Source organism: Varanus komodoensis, unplaced genomic scaffold (assembly GCF_004798865.1).
Source record: "Varanus komodoensis strain SLA01 unplaced genomic scaffold, ASM479886v1 scaffold29_1, whole genome shotgun sequence".
Taxonomy (NCBI): domain Eukaryota; kingdom Metazoa; phylum Chordata; class Lepidosauria; order Squamata; family Varanidae; genus Varanus; species Varanus komodoensis.
Window position 1 is genome coordinate 10,486,282 of NW_025335759.1, and position 21,830 is coordinate 10,508,111.

The window sequence follows — 21,830 nt, forward strand, 5'->3', positions numbered from 1 at the left end:
TGTGCTCGCTTATGTAGCACAGACTTGGGAACACGGGAAAAGCATGGGAAATTTTCATTTATGGGTGGGGAAGGGACCTCTAAAGGCAGGGGAGAAAATGAGGAAGCCTTTAAAACATGAATGGAATATGCTTAGCTGGCTGTTATTAAGGGGTGGGAAACGCAGCACAGGGATCAGAGGAGGTGGCCAGAACAGAGGCAACTATTTTGCAAGGCTGTATTTCAGAAGTTGGCCTATTCCCCACTTTTACCAGGATGACCCTAGGTTGGGAAGGCTGGGGGTTGGATCCCACCCCTTCCTTCTGTGAATAACCCATAGAACAAGAGCTGTCGACCTAACGGGTAACACATTCTTGCAGGCTGGAATTTCTACCTGAATAAAATGAGGTAGTGGGACACCCCAGGTAAGGAATGATCAGAACCTTGGGCAGCAGGTAGAAAGCCGAGCCCTTCTCCAAGCAAAGGCAGTTTCAAGCAGGCCAGCTGGCCCAGAACTTTCTGGAGTGCCAGATGTTAGTTGCAGCCTTAAAGGAGTTGTGTGAATCTGTACCCTCCTGTTCCCACATGGCCAAGGGGAAGGAGCAGCTGAGCTGGAGCCATCCTGAGATGCTGAGGACTCTTCCAGAAGTGGGGTGACCCATGGGGCTCATCAGACTTGGGGTCCTGTTCTGGGTGCTCTGCACCTCCAGAATTAGGGGTGCAAGGCTTGTCCAGGACACCTGCCTGGACACTTGGCCATAGAATACCATGAGTCAAAAGGACTAGCGACTTGCCTTTTTTGTTACAAGGGGAAAAAAATCAGAGAGGTGGCTAAAATGTTCCTTAAGGGGACAGCCCCTTTTGCCTAAAAACATGGACAGAAGTACTAATTTTCTATCCGTCGGCTGCTCCACCCACATGGAGTGTCCCCCACCCCACCAACGCATGCCCTTGCTTTATTACCTCCTCCCAGGAGTTCACAATGGGGGGGGGGGGGGGGCGGGGAGTCTCCTGACAGTAAGGCCCCCTGAACTGTCGTAGGGGAGACTCTGGGGTGAGTGAGGAGCAGGTGGTCTTGGTGAGGTCCCCCAGTGCCGGACACACCAACGCCAGGGGGAGATGAGGTGTCTTGCTGGGACTAGGGGCACCGCCCCCCAGGAGGCCCACGGAGCCCCCAAGGCAGGCAAAGCGTCGATGCAGCTGCAGCGCAGCAGCAGGGGGAGCTCTGGGTGCAGGACTCGCTGGGCGATGCTCCTCCTGGCAGGTGAGGGGTTGGGGCCCTGGTGAGGATGGGGCGATGCTGAGGGAGGAAGAGATGAGTCCCCTAGAGATATGGCGTCCCTCTAAAAGGCAGGTGGGACTTTCACAGGTGTCTCAATGCAAGCCACGTCTCTCAGGGCCCAGGGAGAAGATGCGGCAATAATTCGTGCAGGGAACTGTGCTCAAATGTCCCTTTGTGGCCGTTTCCCAGAGGCATGGGGGCCTGCTTCCTGATGGCCGGGGCTGCTGCATGACATAGCTGCTTCACGTTGGACTTGAACTCAGTGCCTGTCTCTTCTTGTCTGCTGCGCTGGCCTCCTCCCCAAGTGACGGCTGCCCCCCTCCTTCCCCTTTCTGCCCCTGCAGGCCACATCCTCAGTTCTTCCCATTTCCTGTTGAGTCAAGCTGATAACACGCATGTTGCCATCACAGTGGAACCATGGTTACCTACGGCAGGAAAGGAAGCCACACTCATCCCAGCAGGAAAGACGCAAGGCGTTGTCTCCTGCAGCTGGTTCCATGGGGAAATGTCCAAGAGGAATCAGATTTTGACTTATCAGCTCTTGCCCCTTTCTGAACATCGTTATGGGCTAGCCTATACTGGGCGGGAGACTATAAACCCAGATTGCTCTCTGCACATCGTTAACCTGACCCACCTGGATACCGGCTTCTACACAATACAGAAGCAAAAAAATGGAACTGAGCCAGCAGAAATGGGGAAGACCTTCTTACTGGTTGGAGGTAAATGGGTACCACAAGCCTTAGAACAAGCCATGGCTTGCCAGGGCGGCTTAGTGCCCGCAAGCAAGCCCGCCTGTGTGAAATGGTCCCTGTTCACATGACACCACAATGCATGGATATCACCCCTGGCGGGTTGTCAGGTCATGCAAACTCAGCCAGTGGCTGCTATGGCCTAATCGCAACAGACCTACTGGCAGATCTGTGGGTGGTTTGCAGACCCTTAGCAAGTCTCCCCAACTTCCAAATGTTGAACAATGGACACTATTAGGTCTAAACCGGACAACTGAAATCTCTCATCTGTACTAACCCAGGTGGCAATTTGGATACACAAGTCACCTCTGCGGACTTGAGGAGATCATTATCTCCGTGTCATGAGCATCTTGCTCCAATTGCTGAACTTCAGAGTCCTAGCAAAAATCAAAGGGGATCCCGCAAAGCTGAAGTCTTCTGCACTGGCTTAAAAGACCTACCAGTCAGCAAGACAAGCTGGAACTTCATTGTCTCTCTCCAACAAGGCCGACAGGGGAACAGGAATGCCCACTCAGATGCAGTGGAATCCAGGACTAGCTTGGGACTAAACTGCAAAGTAATGTAGGCCAGAGTTATCGAATATGGGTTTGGGGCTGAGGCTGAGAGGATCATAGTATTCCTTCCTATAAAAAAAAAACTAAAAAATCTGGTTTTTATAAAAGGATTATAGTATGATCATAGAATGTTAAAAGACATGTTGTAGGGGGCTGACCCAGTAAATCTGATGTGTGTGATGATTGATATGTGTAGTTTTAGTTTAAAATCTTAATAAAACAAACAAACAAACATAGTATTCCTTCCTAGGACCACTTAGGGAACCCATCTCTAAAGTGATATTTGACTTTCCCAGCCCACGCTCAGCCTCTGTGCCAATGGGGGACCTTCGCTTTAAGAGGGTTTCCAGAGAAATGAGGATGAAAAGGAAAGGTGATCTTGAGCTCTCTGGAAATTTGGCAGCTGAAATCATCCAGCTGGTAGTTTTCCTGTCCAGGACTGATGGATAAGACAGGGATGCATCTGGGGAAAAACCTGGGGCATAGGATTAGGGTCCCTCTTCTTGATTCTCTCGTGTTCTTTCCTTGTGTACTTAGGAGAAGGTCCATCAGCACCCCAAAAAATTCTAACAGCAAAGGCCACGGCGGGAACTGTTGTCGGCTGTCTTTTTGGGGTGATGTTCCTCATAGCTGTCATTGTTTACCCAACCCTGAGAACCACGGAAAGGTAACCTTCATTCATCATTTCTTTGTTTTCTTCAAAAATATCTATTCAGCTTCAGCTCTTTGAAAAACTCAACTGGCCTAATGCAAAAAGTTATTAAAATAGCAAGAAATGACAACACTGGCTCCCCACTTTCATAGCCCCTAGAGAGAGGGGGACATCTGGATTATTTGCTCAGGAGAAGCTCCCCAAATGTTCATGTTGGGGGCTTAAGAGGAAAATAGTGCCAGCATTGCCCTGGGTTCCCCATAAAACTCTTCTGTCCTGCATAATCCTATGCCTGTCTACTGAGAAGTAAATCCGGCTGCATTCAATGGGTTTACTCTCAAGTAAGACTATGGCATTGCAAGCACTGATGGCTCTCCAGTCATTGGCAGCCACTGAACACCATATTTCGGCTCAGTAGAACTTAGGAATGTGGGAAGCTGCTTTATACTGGTTAGACTTGTGCTCTGTCTAGCCCTCTACTGCCTACACTGGGCTGGCAGCAACGGCTTTGCGGGGTTCCAGGAAGGAGTCTTTCCTGCGCTGCCTGAAGAGTCATCTTCAACACCGTGTCTGTATTGGGAAGATTCTGTGTCGGGATGTCGCTTCTGCATGGAGCATCCTCCTGGGGACAGGAGGAAGCAGCCCCAGAAAAAAATGCCAGTTCAGCACTGGACAGAGATGACTGGCTGAGGTGGAATTGCCCTGCTGAAGAGCAAATCTGCAGAGCAGGGGAAGCAAAGTAAAGGGTAAGGGCCAGAAAGCGGTCTTCCTTCTCCGTCTTCCTCCCTATACCAGGACTAGGAATACATCCCCAAATGGGAAACCAAAGGGCAAAATACTTTCCGTGAGCAACACACTGAAAAGACCCAAGATGAACTTCTCCCTCCAAAACTCTTCCTTTTTCTCCCTTTCCCCTAGAAATGTTGTTGATCCTGCGGCACTGACTTGGAGCTGAACTCTTTTCAAGAGTGATGAACCTTGAACATTTCAAGAACAGCATCTGCTTCCTCCAGACCTTGAAAACAGCTTCATGTTCCTCTTTTACGTTGGAGGAAGCAGGGGTGTTGAAAGGTGATATGTGCCAATCTCTGGGAGGTTTCAGAAATAATGACAATGATTGAAATGGAACTGGGATCCATGTGGACACAGCGGGGAAGATTGTAACCCCCTGACTGCTGACCATGTGCTACTTCTTGATGGACAGCTGTGTACAAGCAGTCCTCCGCACTCCTCTTGCGTCACTGCTAGGGTGTTTGGGTTTTTGGTGTGCTTTTTAAAAATGTACCTTCAAACCTGCTATGGTATCCCCTTCCAACTTGGCACCCCTTTTAAGAAAGCACCCCATAACACTACCCGGATTCCAAATCTGCCTACGGACCCAAAAAAGATCAGTTCTCTGTGTTTCTACCAGCTCACGTGCTTAATTCCAGATGTTTTTGCTTTCACTAAATACCAAATAGCCCTAGCAAAAAGAGGCTACCGAAGTTTGTTCATGTTTTTTAACTGGCCCTCTTCCTGGATCTTTTGCTGAAGTATTGTTAATGGGTTTTTTCCACCTCTTCTTCCCAGTCAGCAAAAGTGTCCTTTCTTATTTTAATAGGGGTGGGGTTGATAATCCTCAACAAGAGAGAGGAGGGAGGGAATTTTGGGATCTTTGGATTTTTCAAATTAAGTTGCTACATTACCGGGTGGGGTCTTTGCACTGAGTTTTTGCCTTTAACAAGAGATTGAGTTGCAAGAATCAGCTAGTGAAACTTTCTGAGAAACAGGGATCATGGCTGCCATTTCTAATATCTGGGCATCAAACTGCCGTAGGGGACACAGGAGCAAAGACTGGTACACAAAAATGCTGGCCAGCTCATTTCCAAAGTCTGATTATCCTGGTTTGTTGATATAAAGCCCTGCAAATTTCTTACCTGCTCTGTTCTCAGAGCCCCCATCACTGCTGACCCCAAGCCATGGTTCCCAGTGACAGTCAGAATGTCACGCTGGTTCGGAAACAAGCCCAAAAGCAATTTTATTTCTGCAAATGGACAAATACACAAACCTATTCGGGGACTGAAGCATTTTTGCTGCTCAGCTTGTACTAACAAGTCCGGCCTGCTCCTGTGCATTTTTCTTCTGGTCAGTTGGCAACCTTATGAGAGCCCAAGTGGTGATAGCAGAGCCACAGAGCAGGTGGCAGCTGTGAATAAAGAGTGGATAACAGGAACCCAAGAAGAAAAGTGTAGGTGGCGGCAAAGGCAGTCGGAGAACCAGAGCAACACCACATAGCCTCCTGAACATGCTAACTACCCAGCCAAGCATTTGGCAATGGGCTATTTCTATTTTTATCTTGTATACAATGCAAGAAGCTTAGTCATGCCGGTCCATCCAATTTGCTCTTGGTCTTTGCACCTTACAGGAGGTTATGGTACTGTGCATATGATGCAAAAGTAATTCATACTGGAGGGCACCTACAGGACGCTTTACCAATGGCTGCATAACTGGATTGCCCCCCCCCAAAAAAAATTGTCAGCCCACCCTTGGGCGCAATCAGCAGAACATCCAGGGACTCTCACCGGCCCCGGTGACATGACTGCAGGGCGGTTAGGCAACCGGATGTGCGGAAGTATATTTCGTCAGCACAGCCTCTTGTGTCATTTGAACCTGGCAAGGGTGGCTTGTGGGGGCGGCGGGGGGGGAGGGGGAGCAACCACCAGAATTGTCATTTGCTCTAACAAGACACTCATTTTGGTTCCCTTTCAAAGCATTGGCTCATATCGAGGAAAGGAATACGTTGCTGATTGATCAATTGACTGGTTTCTGTGTTTATAGTATTTCCATAACGGCCAGTAGCCAAAGCGTTCTGCATGGCTCAGAAAGAACACTTAAAAACATAAAATACAGTAAACATAAAGACATTCAAACAAACCAATCCAAGGCATGAAGCTAGAATAAAAAAAGTAAAATTCAGCAGCGGCGCAATGATCTTAAAATGCACTATTTGCTTAAAACTGAAGGACTCAGAGGCAAGGGAGAATTAAAAAAAGGTCTTCCCTGGGCAACAGAAAGACCTCAAGGTGGGTATCAGCCAAACCTCCTTCCAACTGGGCCCCCCCATGACCCTCTCCAGGCAGCCCCTCACCTCCCACACAGGGTCCGAAGGCGACTGGAAGGTCTAGGGGGTATATATGGGAAGAGATGTCCCTCCATGTACCAAAGCTGTCTAAAAGGCAATCCCAGGGCTTTGAACTGGACCTCGAAACAGACTGGAAGCTGGTGCAAAGCACAGGCCACTGCTGCAGCACATTCACACTGACGCCAAGAGCAACCTGCTGGTGTATTTGGGACCAGCTGGAGTTTCTAACCCACTTTCAGAGGCAGTGGCGTGTAGACTGCAAGGCCACAGACCGACAGGAGGTTCCCGGAGCATGGGGTGAGCGTAAGCAGACTCCCTCTGTCCAGAGAGCGCTGCAGCTGGGGCACCCGCCAGTCGGCAGAAGGTGCTCTGGGCCACGGGGTCCACCAAGCCCGCAGGGACGATGCTGGAGGGACGGGGGACTCGGCCCTAAACCGCACCCTTGAGCAAACCCCTCCAGACCACTTGATCTCCAAGCAGCTGGACAGGGCACATCACCTCCTAAAAGTCCATCTGGACAAAGTCAGCGGACGTTCCAGTAACTCGTAAGTGAGCCCTGTAGCTAGAAGGAGATCTGAGCGGACAGCTCACCTCTCTTTCTCTGAGTGCCTAGCTCTCACTGAGGCTGCAGACCTAGAGCTGGTGTGTCCCACTTGAGCGTGCAGCTGAAGACTCGCACGTTGGGCCCCTAACCAGCCTCCGCCACCACAGAATTCGGTGCACTGTAAACACTAGCAAGCCAAGGGAAAGGACTGGCCAGGATGCTGCTCCCGGACAAGTAAGCATTTGCGAAGCCTCTATATAGAGGGGTTTGTTTTATTTTCATAAGCAGAAACATTCTATCATCTCAGGCCCAGTGCCAGTTGGAAGGGCTAGAACTCAGGCACATACTCAGCATCTCGATGAGAATGAGCAAGGCGGCTTTAAGTCCAAGGTGCTTTCATTCCCCTTCTCTACAACAGGTTAGTGTGGGATTAGGGATCAGAGTAAAAGAAAAGATATTTGGGGGTGGGAGCAGATCCCCAGAACGTTGAGGATGCCTTGACAAAGGGACTATTGCTTGTGACGTGGGTACTCAGCTCATGTTTGCTCCTGGTCAGCAGTTTTGATTGGGGGGGGGGGTCCTCTTTCAAAAACCTGCCAAATGTGTCTATCCGGGAGGAAAGGGAGGGCCCCAGAAGAAATAGGTTTGCATGTCAACTCCTGAAAGCCTTCTTTCAAATCCCTTTCAGGTCTTTTCCAAACAATTGCTGTTGCCCAGCTGGGAAAGTGATCATAGAACAGTGCTAACAACACAGCCTTTCTCTAACCACAATCTCAAATAACACTTTCAAAGAAACCCCTCACACTGCCCTGCACCAGTATGGCCATCCCCTGGAGGAATCCTCTCCATCTTCAAACCCCATGACCCAGCCCATCTTTGCAACTTTTTTCATGTTCCAGCTTTCATCAGTTCGCGTTCTTGCCACATTTGAACGGCTGTGATCAGGCACCGACAGTGGAGAAACACAGTAATAGTATCTTTCGCAATCCCTGCTGTGAAGCTCCCAGCCGCAGGTTGCCACACAGACGCAGGGCTGGTATTTTACAAAAGGCAAAAAAACTGGGCACAGGATTGGAAAGCCTCAGCAGAGATTAGGAGAAACTCTCCATACAACAGTCCTTCACATCTTCCCAAGCTGGCTAGAAACGATGGGAGTCATAATTCAGCCCTTCTCAAGGTCAGGAAGTTGGAGGAGGCTGTCATAGATCTTCAGAGAGCTGCATATCTGGACTATGAAGAAAAGTGCCCAATTAATTTCCAAGTGGCAACGTTTGGGATGAGGTTGCCCCTTTGCTACTCTGAGTTTTCCCCTTGACCTTTGCTGACAAATACCCACACAAGGCGCTGGAAACTTCTCCCGCCCAGTCCTCATTCCCATCTGGTCCTCAAGCCTCTTTGCCACCACCCGCACTCCTGAAAAATGTGACGAGGTTGGGGAGAAAGACAAGAAAAGAGAGGAGGAGAAGCCGGAGAAGCTGCACCACTCCGCCCTAGACAACACGGAAGAGGTCAAGGTTGAACCCAACAACCTTAAGAACAGCTGAAAGGAATCCCATCCATTAGTTGACCATTAGTCGTCTTCTAAACCTGTCCAGGGGAGAAGGCACTCAAATGGCACCTGAATATTCTGGCAATGCAGAAAAAGTGTGTGCATCAAATAGTGGCTATTGGAGTGTTTCAGAATACTAGCACTGCTACCTTTGAGCAGTTTTATGGCTCTTGGTCTTTCCTCTGGATCTTCTGGCAACATTATGGCCATTCAGGAGATAAACCTTTCGAGCCATCCAGAAGAAACAGCTGTTCCTCGGATGCAGGTATCCTCTAATGATTCTTGGGATGTTGTGGGGAACCCACTGCAGCAGTTTGGGGGCTCTTGCTCATATTTTTGGGCTGCTGGTATCAGTACCACATCTTCCCATGGCGTGGGAATAATCCTAAGTAGCTGCTGTCCTGCAGACATGCCCCGTTTGAAATCGGTGCCCTTTGTTCATCGCATTCCCATTTCTTGGTGAACATGGAGATGATCCCTAGAAATAGCCGTGCTTTGTCTCATAAGAGAACCAAGTGGCTATCGTGATGGTCTGTAAATGCTTGAATAAATAACGAAATGAAGACCTCTCTCCTGCCCCCCTTGCATTAGTACGTATTTTCATTTGGAGCTGTTTCCCATGAAAAATAGGTTTGGCTTGTGCAGGTTTTTCCATCTGAACATGGTGGTTAAAATCCTATGATTTCCTCTGGCTACTCTGAATGAAGTCCTGTATTTATAGGGCCATGTGGGGTCTTCCTTTTCAAAAGGCGCTACCTAAAAGGCCAGTCCCTCTGCGCACTTTGATCCAGGCTGTTTTTAAAGCCACCACCCCCTTTCACCACAGTATACTGACCTAGAGGGGAGACGACACAAGGTGGGCCACTGTGGCCACGAAGGACCACAGCCGCCATGACATGGGAGGATGCTCGGGGCCACAGGGCTGAGTCAGCCTCTAAGGCGGATGCTACGCTTGCTTTTGACAGCAAAAAACCCCATGTCTTCCCACCAGTGTAGGATTGCGCCTTAAAGCGGGGTGCAGACGCCTAAGTCAGCCTGCCTTCCGGCCCAGTTCAGTCCTCTCGCATTGACCGGCCTCTTGGGATTCAGTTCCTCAGTTCTTCAAAGGTGGTGCAGTACCTGTCAGCTGAGGAAGGCCAGAGACAGCATCAGCATTGCTCACTCTTGTGCAACGCGTTTCCTTCCTTTCTTCTCCGGGACAAAAGCAGAAACTTCGAAAGAGAGGGACTGTGTCTCGCTAAGCAGGGTGACCGACGAGGATCTGCCTGCCCACTGTGCTCCTCGGCGAAGGCTAGCGATTCTGTAGCCTACCTGTGCGGCACGAAGGCGCCATGAGTCCCCCGAGGAGCCAGCGGGCCACACAGACGGCTGTTCTTCTGGCAGGTCAGTAGGAAACAGAAACTTCTGAGCATTGGAAGGGAGCAACGGGAGTCCCCATCCCCATCATCCTCATCATTATGGAGAGATCGTATCTATGAAGAATAGGAACTATCCGCCAATTTTAACAACTTAGTTCATCAAACTAGGTTGAATCAACGAATGAGAGCAATCCTGTCTCCCAGGCAGCATCAGGGGGCCTGCAGGTTTCCTCAGGTCCTCAGGCACAAGGCTGAGCAGGGAATCGGGGCCCCAACCAGCTGTGCCTCCCAAGCCCCACGGCAGCTGCCTTTCCGGAGAGGCAGAGAATGTCCTACCCATGGCATTCCTGCCCAGCCCTCCCTAATTCAACCCTGCAGCTTCCCTGATGGAGTCCATCCACCTAGAAACATAGAAACAAAGAAACAGAGCGAGTCAGAAGGGGTCTCCCAGGCCATCTAGTCTGACCTCCGGCACCAGCCGGCTCCGCTCACGACATGCCCATCATGTGCATGTCCAGCCTATCTATAGAATACCTGAATTTGGCCTTCCTTTTCTTCTTCTGCCTTCTTCTACCTACTGCAACTAGATGGGGCGGGGGGGAACTAGCAGAAAATGCTGGGTGGGAAGTCAAGCAGGCAAGGCAGCCGGAGTCTTTTCCCCTGCCCTGGATTGTGTAATCATAACCGTCCAAGGTTGCGGGCTTACAGCCCTTGAAACAGAGAGCTAGTGTGGCGTGGTGGTTGAGCGCGCAGGACCGGGGCTCAGGACATCCGGTTTCGAGTCCCTGCTCAGCCACGGAGCTCTCTGGGCGACTCTGGGCCAGTCACACACTCTCAGCCCAACCTACCTCACAGGGTTGTTGTGGTGGGGATAAGGTGGAGCAGGAGAACGATGTAAGCTGCCTTGAGTTCCTTGAAAGGAAAAGAAGAGGGATATAAATATAATAAATAAATATCAAATATGTAAATAATAACAGGACTGTGTCCTTCGTCTATTAAATCTGCATGTGACTAAGGCTGCAGTCCTATTCTTCTTTAGACAGAGAAAAAAAACCTCTCCACCATCCCTCCAGCTCACGCTGAGCACGTTAGGACTTCTTTCTGCCTAATCATGCACAGGATTGCACTCTTCAACAGGGCACTGTACCTCGTGCTGTGGGAACGCTCTTGAAACAGAAATATATCGATCCAAGGATCAGCCAGAAGCAGTGGAAGGCAAGGAGGTTCTTTTAGGAAAGAGTTAGACTCAGTGGGGGTGCTTGCGAAGGGGCGGCAGGACAGAAGCTCACATCTTCCTTCTCTCCTCCCTTTTACAGGCTTCCTCGTGAGTTGTGCTCTGCAGGTGGTAACAGCACAGCAAAGATTTTTCGTGGTCCCCAGACCTCAGCATCCTAAATGGGGGCAGAATGTGACCCTATCCCTACAGGAAGACCAAGTCACTGGACAGATTGTGGAGTGTTCCTGGAACCGAGCATCTCGGCCTGGAAGCCCAGGCTTGAGTCTTAGCTACTCCAGGAATAAGCCCCAGGACAGACTTGCTAACTCCAAGGACAAGCGGGTGACCCTGAATGAGAATTGTTCCTTGAATATCGCAAAGCTGAGATTCTCAGACTCAGGAAACTATTCTGTGACATTCCAGACAGCTCCAGAGAGGCAGCATACCCCAGACCAAGCCCAAGGAAACACTTACATGAGATTTTACAACTTAAGCATCCCAGGTAAGTGTGAACAGGTCTCTTCAAAAGTGGCCACCTTTCCCAAAGAAAACAGGGCACTTTACACCATTAATCAGCTGTTTTTACCACTGTCCTGCATTTATTTATTGAGTATTGTTTTACATATTCCTTCCTTGAAAGCGCCTTGGTTGGGAAATGCAAACAGGGAGCCAGGCATTCTCTCTCTGCAGGACAGGTGCTGTTACGTGCCACCAAGTCGCCTCCAGGTCGTGGCCACCGTATGAAAAAAAGGCCTTCAAAATGTACCGTCCATGACATCCCTGCTTAGCTTTTCTAAGTCCAAGGCTGTGGCTTCCTTGGTGGAGTCCGTCTGTCGCCTGTCTGGTCTCCCTTTCCTTCTTCTGCTCTTGACTTTCCCCAGCATGATCTGGGAGACACTGGATTCTCAGGTGGAGGAGCAAGGGAGACAGAAACCTCTGGAGCCCTTTCAAGATCACTTCCTGGCATTTCCCAGGCCAACCTCGACAGAGGGCCTGTTTTGCAAGAGATGGGAGGGTTTTTGGGAGAGGAAGGGAGCAGGTGTGGGCCCCCGGTCTCAATCCAGGAGGAGGCACTGGGTGAGACGAGGTGCCCAATGGGAAGACCTCCATAGATCGTGCTATCTGTCTCTCCACCAGCGAGAACCACCCTTCCAGCTTCACGAATGAGAAGGGCTGAGGGGAAGTTTCCAGTCTGGGTGCAGCAGTCTTCACATGAACAGAGGCTTCTCTGTTCAGCTTGGTAGAAAACTATTTAGAGTCATGTTAACTACAGAGGCTCAATAAAAATCTGCTTTATAAAGGATTGTCTTGAGGTTGGGAGGCTGCGGAAAATGAGGGAAGGGACTCGTTCCCTGTGGTATGCATGAGGACTAGCTCCCTGCAGCATGCATGGTTCACTCCAAACTTCATTCTTCCAGCAACTCCATCAGGCAGGTCAGGCTGAGGCTGGTGTTAACACCATCCAGTAAATATCGTGGCAAGACAGAGATTGGAACAAAGCCAAGACTCCCTTGGACCTTCTCCAATTATACTTAATTTATACTGTTAATTTATATTATTTTATGTAAGTTTATTTATGGATGGGAGCCGCCCCGAGGCTTCGGCGGATGGGGTGGCACAGAAGTCTCCTAAATAAATAAATAAATAAATACTCCAACAGTCCTGGATCTCTTGGATACCTGCTGCTATTGAGTAGGCGGTTTGGTCCTTGGCTTTCCAAAACAGGTATCTATTTTAGCTGGATCTGTGCTAAACAGGAGCTTGGTTTGCAAAGATGAAGCAGGGAAAAGTTTTGAGGCACACGGTCTAAAGATCCACAGGCTAAATGGCTGCAGGGCAAACTGTTGTTGAGTTCACGGGGGTAAGGTGTGGCTAGAAAGGGGTGGCCAGCCAGTTTCCAAAGCTGAATGATCACAGCCTGTTGATGCAAAGCCTCGAACACCCTTGTTCACTCTGTTCACAGATCCGCGTCTTGTCCCAGTCATCGCCAAACCACAGTCTCCCAAGGAAGGTCAGGAGGTCACCCTGACCATAGAAAGAGGCCCGAAGCAAGTCTTTTTGTGCGAATGGTACAAAGGCACCTCTCCAGACACTGACAAAATCTTCCAGAGCTACACCCGTGGGCAGAAGTTTCAGCAGAACCAGCAACGAGGCCGAGTGTCCGTGCAAGAGGACTGCTCCTTGGTCCTCCGAGAACTCACCACGTCAGATGCCAGCAGCTACACTGTACGAATTGAGGCTCCTTTGAAAGATGAGCAAAATCCAACGGAGACTGATAACCTGGAGCACAGACTAAACGCTGAGGTGTACAGGGGCCAGGTGTCTTTGCAGGTTGTTTCAGAATCCACCAGTAAGTATCGATTTCCTCTGAGCCCAGAGAATGCAGAGAAGTCTCAGAAATGCCAGCCCAGTAAAGGGATGCTATATATAGTGCAATGCCATGCAGGTCTGCTCAGTCCAATGGGTCTACTCTTGGGTAAGCTATTCCCAGTCTGGAGTCCTCTAGCTGTATTGGACTCCAACTCCCATCAAGGGCACAGCTGTAGCTCAACACACCTGAATGGCTCCAGGTAAGGGAAGACATGTATGTATCTGTAGATAATCATATAAATGTTGAGCAGCATGGGGCAGTTTAATCAGGAAAAAGTTGCAAAAGCCCTAAGATCGCTCCCTTGTTCTAGCCGTTTAATTTGCATATGAGTAAAAGCATTTAATTTTTGTTCTAAATGCACACATATATCTCAGCTACTGGCCTCCTCTGATTCACTGTTACAACTTACAAGTCACAGAACAAAACATAAAACCAGCGAACCCACAACACAGAGTTTAGAAAGCAGTGGGGAGGGGAAAGCCACCTTTGTGATTCAAACTACAATGAAGGCTGCAAATACAGAAGATTTAACATTCTTGTGGAGCTAAAAGCAACTGAAAGTAGAGCTTCCAAGATAATAAAAATAAAATCTGTCATGCTGAAAGATAGAGTATTTCTTCTTTCCAATTAGCACCAAGACTATGCACCTAGCCCCCCCCCCCCCGAAACTTGGCATGTACACTAAGGCAAGTCTGGCAGTGCATACTTCACAATCTGTTGATGTTTGAAACGCATGCATTTATTTTAATTAATTCAGAGCTGTCTGTGAATTTGAAATCGGTTGTACCAGTTTCAATCCTAAGGGAAGACGCTTCCCTACACTGCATGGCTGGAAGCTGGCACTGTTTGCGGGCTGTGGGAACCAAGTCATACATAGCAGGAAGGGTACCTGCGACAACCCTTTAGAAGAACCCCCACAATGCACCTCTTTCCTCCAGCTTTTCCTCACAATGCATGCAGATCCATGCAATTTGACTCTCGTGGGACCTGCAGGTATCCCCTGAGGGACAGAAGCATCAGCAGATGTGGTCTTTCCCCCTCCAGTCTCCCATCCTGTACTTTCTCCCAATGGGGTGTTTTTAGCTGGTTAGTATTAATGCCTGGTTTGGGGTAAATTTACTGTTTTATTATCATGTGGCTGTCAAGGTTTAACACCCTACCTTAGAGGCAAGTAAATATACTGATTCAATCATTCATCGAAGATAATATGCAAATGCAAGCCTATTTAATTGATCTTTAATCAATTCAGTATTGATTAAGATGAACTCACTAGCTTCATCAACCCAAAGCAGAATCTTATGCAAGTTTAAATGGAAAGGAGGGCTACAACTCCCAGTGATGCCGATGCACCCGAAGGCTCATGCACGGCAAGGGGTTCTACCTAGAATGCAAATGTGGCTTGGCAAGGAGCAAGCGTTCAGAGCGGCAAAATGCTGGACTGACTGCAGGCACCAACTCCAGATCTTTTCCCTCTTCCAGAAAACAACGGACACAAATCTGGATCTGCCTCTTTAAGCTACAGTGCCGGAATCCTCACTGCAGCCCTGCTGGGTTGTCTTGCCTGGACTGACCACCTGATGAACATCTTCTCCATGCTTTCCTGTGAGTAACATCCATCACTTTGCAGGGGAGGAGATCCAGGACACAGAGGATGGGAGTAAGGACTAGTGGTTACATTATGGAAGGGGTGGAACAGTGAGAATTCCCAAGGAATCGATTCTTTTCGCAACTTAGGGGATAAGCTATCCTTTTAATTGTTCAAAACGAAGTCTATTATTCCACCTCTCCTCCAAGAAGCTCAAGGTGGGGAATGGCTTGTCCCCCAAACCCACCGCCCAACAAGTCAAGGACAGAAGGTGAGAACCAAAAGCTCCAGATCAGAGATCGAGGCCCCCCGCTGGTTGCTAGTCATCACTGCGTGCAGTTTGGCCCTTCACCACTAGGGGGCAGAGACAGCCAAACACAAGCTGGATTTTTTAAAACTCTGGCTAGTGCTACAGCTCAGGAGACTTGGCTTTACCTGAGACTAGAATGAGCAGCAAAGGGCGAGTCAACCTTCCTTGGAAATTTGAAAGCAGCACTTTGCCCAGCTCTAGTTCCCGTACAATTGCAGACCCACAGGGGTGGGCAACGTGCAGCCCTCCTGATATTGCTGCACTGCAGCTCCCATCATCCCTGACCTTTGACTATGCTGGCCAGGACTGATGGAGGTTGCAATACATCAGCAGCTGGAGGGCCACCAGGGCTACGCTACGTGAAGCATTTCTCACGCACCGGTGACCCTCCCTCCATCAGGGAAGTCTGCGGGATGTTTTCACAGCACCACTCCGTGGCCCTCCAGAGTTGCTTGAAGAAGAAAGAACAGAGCAGGCATCCGGTCCCTGAACTGTTTCCCTTCCTTTAACAGGCCCTTTCACCTGCCTGAGGTCCAGGCAACTGCCATGAATGCTGAACGCTTCGCCTTTGAAAAGTGGGTGAGCATGACAGAGAGTGACTTACTCTGTGGATGAGATCGTTTCATGCCAGAGGGGGGCGACCTCCGCACATCTCTGCCCCAGAGCTCCAGGGGTTCGCTCCCACCACCGCAAACGCAGCTGGCACATGTGCGCAACTGACACGGGTTTTGCTAGTGCCAGCAGAGCAGAGCGGTGCAAAAACAGCCGTGTGGGAGGCAGGCGGGGAAAACAGATCTGCTCAGATGGGCAGCATCTCTCCTGTGGCCCCTTGGGTGGAGAAGTGTCTTCTTCAGGACTAGCCACTTGATCCTATGATCCTGGGACCTTCTTTTTTTAAAAAAATAAGTTTTATTTGAAATTATAATCCTAAACAAAACAAAACAAAAAACTACAAACAACACCCATCATCAAAAAACATCGAGCCCGCTGGGTCAGCTCCCACACCCTTCTTTTTCCATTTATGATAACTTTAAAAACATATTTAAATCTATGCAAAGTCCCATTTCTCTAGCCAATAATAATTTTAAAAAATCCCAAGTTCAATAGAAGTCAGTATCTTCGTTCTCCTTCAATGATAAAGTCAATCTATCCATGTCTGCACAGTCCAGAATCTTTTTTAGAATCAGTTCATTGGTGGGTAGTCCTTCACTTTTCCAGTGTTGAGCGAGATCCTGGGACCTTCTGAATGCAATGCCTGGACTGTGCTTCTTCCCCTAAATGCTGATTGTCTGTGCACAGAATGCCCGGCTCTTATCCCTAAAGAACCACCAAAGAGCTTCCTGTACGTCTGGAGCTCGGAGGAGGCAGGCTTTGGGTCTGGCTTCCAAGGTGGCTTGAGGCAGGGCCTCTCCCTTTGCTGAAACGAACCACCCGGGTCGTTTTGGAAGAGGCTGAACAACAGCACGGATGCCTTGGAACAAGCTGCAGAGCCCCAAATGGCCTCCAGGGGGAGCTCTCATTTCCAGTCTGGAATGGGGCTTTCCAAAATTGGGAAACTGGAAGGGAATGTTGATTCATAGAAGACATTTACTGCATATTTCACTGTCAGGTATTTGGCAAACACACACGCACCCCCCACAACCTTGACCAGCAAGAAAAAGCAGGAATCTCTTTTACAACATGCTAACACTAACTATATATTAAGCTGCTTTTATAGGCACAAAAATGGAGGGGGACTGGTAAAAAGAGAGGGAAGGAAAGACTTGGCTACTCTAACTGTGCCTGCTACTATTAATTACAGCTACTAGATCCAATCGTTAGTTCTCACTTCAATGAAATCAAAATCAATTCATTCCTGTTAATCTTGCCTTTTGGTCCTTTCTTTCCTCTCCTCTCCCCACCATCCAATCTGTCAGCCGCTGGGATGGACTTCTCCCTCCCTTTTGGTGTTTATGTCATAAAGCATCAAACAGCTGAGGAATCCTGCTAAATAATACCCGTAATAATATTGCATTCTAATCACCAAATCTTTCTGCAGCTTGTTCTGGAGAGGAGATGCTCACTGAAGCAGCCATCCCGCCTGTTCTGCAGATGCAGCACCAAGCAGCTTGTCAAGAAACACCCCGAAGGAGTGGCTGTCAAGTTTATTTCATTCTTGTTCATAGAATAAACAGTCTGCCATGGTAGAATGTGCAACCTACAACAATCAGGAGCATAGAGCAGATACTGTTTGACGTGTGTGACGTATTTTCCAATAATCGATATATGTTGTCCAATTTTAAACAAAAGTCTTGATATCTAAGCCTTTTGGGAAAAAAAAAAAAGCATGCTTTGCTTCATTAATTACACTCTTTACCTACCTGACCTTGTTTCAGATTTGTCATTGGCTGTTCCTGTACGAAACGTGCATGGTTTGCTCTTGGTCCTTTTGCATCTCTCATAGCCAACTTGAGTCCCATTGATTCCAATAAATCATCTCTAGGGATCGGTTCTACGATATTCATCACACTGGTCCGATAGCCACATCCCTCAGGAGTGTCCAAAACCACATCTAGCAGGGTTGACCTGCCTCTGTGTGTGTGCAGGTGGGTGGGTGGTCTTCTGGGTCTTGACATTCAGGACCAAATTATCCCAGAATGCCCTGCATTAGGCTAGAAATAGCTCACAGGTAAGCACAGTTGCTAGGAAAAGCCATCCCTACCCCTTGTCTAATCTCCCAGCTGTTATGGTGATTACAGCTAACCTGGGAAGGAAGAAGGAAGTCTGATAGGGATGGCAGAAAATGGCATTGTTGGGAATCTCCCAGAAAACGTTGACTATTTAATGGTATAGAAATACAATAAACATCTGAATAAAATCATCCCTGCCAATCAGAAAGTCCTAGAGCTTCAACCCATCAAGACCCACTGGCCCGCTCCAAGTGCGACTGAGAACTCTTCTAAATGAGGCATTTTTTGTGCACTCACCGTTCTCCATTTATAGCTGCCAACAGGTTCTTTTTAAAATGTGGTGACCCTCCAGTTTCATTCCTGTTAGCGGCAAAGAGAGATTGTTTCTGAAAGAGAAAGAAAGCTATTTCCTAGTGTGTATTGGCAGTTTTCAGCTATCCCACAGTGCCACCTAGAGGTTATGAAGAGGACCAGCAGGAAAGCTCTAACTGTAGTAACAGGGAGCCGTGGGCAGAACTGGCGTAGGACCAATCAGGCAGGTGAAGCCTCATTTCTGGTGTCCGACACAGTCGTGGGTTTCAACGCACGCAGTGGGCTCTTAGATGCGGCCTGGTGCCCCTTGCGAGAAGCTGCATTTCCCTACTTTCCAACTGCTTCCGAATCTCCTATTTCTGATTGCAGCTCTAGGGCGCTGAAGCTGTTTGCTTGAAAGGGGGAAACGTGGCAACTGTGGGGTGAGGTGGAATTGGCTAACCAATTGGAATTGGTTTCTCAATACCTGCCAGTTAGGAAGCAAGCAACCACAAGTTGCCACAGGAAGCCTTCGCAGTGCTCCTGGAAACACTGCTGGAGCCTGCGTGAGAGCAGGGGGAGAGGGGGAGGCGTTTTCCCTGCGCCTTTCGTTCTGGGTTGCATGAAAGGTGGGGAAGAGGCTTCATCTGCAGCTGGATTACTTGGGCCCCAGCCTCGAGTGTGCTGTTGAAGGCCAGGCCGACGCACACAAAGCCATAAGCCGAAATGGAGAAGAAAGAAGGAAAGCCGCAAGGGAGCCGGTTTTCAACCCAGAGACAGTGACAGCTTGTGTCTCGAAAAGAGGAAACCTGGTGGAGCAATGCGGAGTTCCTTCTGCTCCGTATCTGCACCAGCTTCCGTGTCCATCAGCTTCCCCTGCCTGGAGCGTCAGCAGGCGATGCCTTTAACTGCCTGGAACCAGCTACCTGAAGGACCCTTTCTCTTTCTTCTTCTCGTTCTGCGCCTCAGGCATGGAGATCGTCTTAGACATCTCTCCCCTGTGCCCCTACCAGGTCTGGTGCAGCACGTGGCCAAGGGGGAAAGGGCCAGAATGGCCTCCCACAAGAGGTTCCCTTGGTGCTGTCCTTATTATACTGCTTCTGGGGCCAGGTAGATGCCCTGTTATTTTCCTGAGATTTCTAGCAGGGCTGGCCCAAGGCATTTTGTGAAGCAAAGGGCAAAATGTGCCCACGCCTGTGGGATCTTCCTTCAGAAAACCAACCAACTGGGTGGTGTTGGGAAAATTTGGGTGAATCCTGTCTGAAAAGCATTACTCCTGTGTGCCTTTGCATTGTGGGATCAAATCCTGTATTCCTTCTCAAAACCAAGCTGTCACTGTTTAAAATGGCATTCTCCTTTCTCTCACGTTTAGCTGTAGGCTACAGGAGAGAGGCCATTTTAGCCCAAATATACATTATAAATAGTCTTTGTTGGAATTCAGTTTACAGCAATCTTTTGATAGCCCAGAGGGCTTCATGTGCCCTGATCATGCAGAATGTTTAGAGTCAGAGTCGAGATAGGGGTCTGAGCTTATCATGAGTAGTTTCTAGTGGCTTGAATTTGCATGTCTGAGCAGACCTGGAGATGGGTTCAAGTTGCTCAAATAAAGTGTCAATACTAATCTCCTTGTTACTGTGTGATTGACTGACTTTTATCTGTTCTGTATGTGATGAGCTCAGAATCTCATTGTAAGCTCTGCATTCTGTCATCAATTGCCCTGTACCTGTGTACCTATAAATGCCCCGTCATGGTACTGAAGCTTTGCAGCAGAGTTCACCTCTGCCTGCCTGGTAATGCATGCATTATCGTGAGTATACCGCGGGAACCTTGGGGTAAATACTGTAAAGCCTCAGATGGTCTGGACGCTTGGTATTCCCTCTTCTCAAATTGAGATTCCGGGATTCTGACAATGGGCAGTGGGATCTTCCTTCGGAACTGGAGACAGGACAGCTTCCTGTCTTCTAGATCCACTTTTACTGATATCAGCTGACTCACATATGGATTCCTTTCCTGCTGCATTTTTTATAGGCTCATTGCTACCACCCCGAGGACCTTCTTACTGGGCAGCATACAAAATTAGTCAATTTTGTTGCCGGCTTCCTATGCAATTTTGGTGCTCCTAAAATTGGTACCACTCTGGAAAGGCAAGAAGTCATTCAAATCGATGGGGAAACAGTTCATGAGAAAGTGAGGGTGACGGGAAAGACTGAACTTACTGTTGCTCCAGTGTTTTGGAAAACAAGTCATTTATTGACAGAGAATACAGCCATATTAGAGAAGGTGATCCATTCAGGTTTGTCAGGACATTCAGTCCTGCTGTCCCTCTTCTTCCCTGGGCCGGCCTTATGTGGAAAACACCCAGCTCTTTTCCATTTACAAAGTCCATTCAGGGCCAGAATGGTGAAGCGTAGCTCCTTTTCTTGATATACTTTGGCCTCCCAGCTGTCTTTTTAACCCCCCCCCCCCCCGCTACTGCACCTTTAAGAACCTCCTGCCTCAAAGGTTTAGCCGATGAGAAGCAAAGCAACTTCCCACGCTGCTGCCGCTCCCATCTCCGTGCGCAAGGAAGATTTTCATCGACATCATTCCAGTGAGTTGTCAGCCTGCTCTTAAAGGCCAGAGATCAAGAGCAGCATTAAAATGTGGCCACCCCACATTCCAAACCTCTGAGGACTGGAACTGCAGAGCAGGCCAGCTGATGGTGCATTTGGCTTTGGATGACTTCCCATCCTTTCAGTGGAAGAGCAGCTGGGTGGAGACTCTTTGCCCAAGACTTTCTGGAAGTTCCTTAATTACCGGGAGTCACTTGATCATTAGCTAAGCAGTGACCAAACACAGGAAGCAAGGGCTGCTGTGAATCAGTAAGCAAGTTGAATGGGGGGAAAGGTTCAAGTGGGGATAAAAATTAACAGGGGGCGGGGGGGGGGGGATCTTGCAGTGTGGCAGTTTAACCCTAAACCCTGCTGTGGTTGAAAGGTTCCATTCAGAGCAGCTCAACCTGTAAGCTGTCCAGAGACAGAAGTGATGGACGGCCTAAAAATACTCGACAAGACAAGACAAGACAAGACAAGACAAGACAAGACAAGACAAGACAAGACCTGCCAGCTGTTCGGGGATCGTACCACCAGGGCCTCCAAAGGCTCAACTGTGGTGAAACCACAGTGGAGAAAGTGGCATGACTTTCGGACCCTCTGAGCCCCCCATAACTCCTTAGAATAGTGCTCCCCCCCCCCCAAAAAAAGTGCCTGAACACAACATTAAACTGTGGCTAAATATTTACTCTCAGGGACACCGTCTTCATCTGCATTCTGTAGATTATCTGAAAACCCCAAGATCTAGGAATCATTTTCAAGGGATCCCTCCCTCCCTCCCTGGATCTTTGAATACGGAACTATCTCCTTTCGCGAATCATGGCGGTTCACTTTTCGGAGGAGAGGGGGCTGATCTGCACAGTCCAGAGCAAGTTCCTTTCTGTTCCTCTGTTCCATCAGGACAAAATGCCTTTGAACTTGGTGGTGGATCGAAATGCTTTGCTATATTGCAGCCTGGCGGAGGGCACCCTCTGCAGAGGACACGGCAGTCAGAAATATAGGAGGTGGAT

At 48.9% G+C, this 21,830-nt stretch overlaps 1 protein-coding gene across 2 annotated transcripts; it reads left to right on the top strand.

Annotated features, from left to right (window-relative positions):
* The first annotated feature begins 9,662 nt into the window (after nucleotides 1-9,662).
* Nucleotides 9,663-17,633, top strand: LOC123026093. Of its 2 annotated transcripts, none has more exons than XM_044435347.1 (6): nucleotides 9,663-9,812; nucleotides 11,104-11,505; nucleotides 12,967-13,353; nucleotides 14,854-14,976; nucleotides 15,782-15,848; nucleotides 17,308-17,633. In XM_044435347.1, the coding sequence occupies exons 1-5, from the start codon at nucleotides 9,761-9,763 to the stop codon at nucleotides 15,817-15,819; spliced, it is 1,002 nt and encodes a 333-aa protein (XP_044291282.1). In that variant the 5' UTR covers nucleotides 9,663-9,760; the 3' UTR covers nucleotides 15,820-15,848; nucleotides 17,308-17,633. The 2 variants fall into 2 exon arrangements, with proteins under 2 accessions (XP_044291282.1, XP_044291281.1); XM_044435346.1 differs by having other exon boundaries at nucleotides 15,782-15,844.
* The last annotated feature ends 4,197 nt before the right edge of the window (nucleotides 17,634-21,830 follow it).

What these genes read in the sequence shown, in the direction of transcription:
- LOC123026093 (XM_044435347.1), top strand. Translation starts at nt 9,761, where the DNA reads ATGAGTCCCCCGAGGAGCCAGCGGGCCACACAGACGGCTGTTCTTCTG. An exon ending in TTACAACTTAAGCATCCCAG is followed by an intron (nt 11,506 to 12,966) that starts GTAAGTGTGAAC and finishes CTCTGTTCACAG; the next exon opens with ATCCGCGTCTTGTCCCAGTC. An exon ending in CATCTTCTCCATGCTTTCCT is followed by an intron (nt 14,977 to 15,781) that starts GTGAGTAACATC and finishes TTCCTTTAACAG; the next exon opens with GCCCTTTCACCTGCCTGAGG.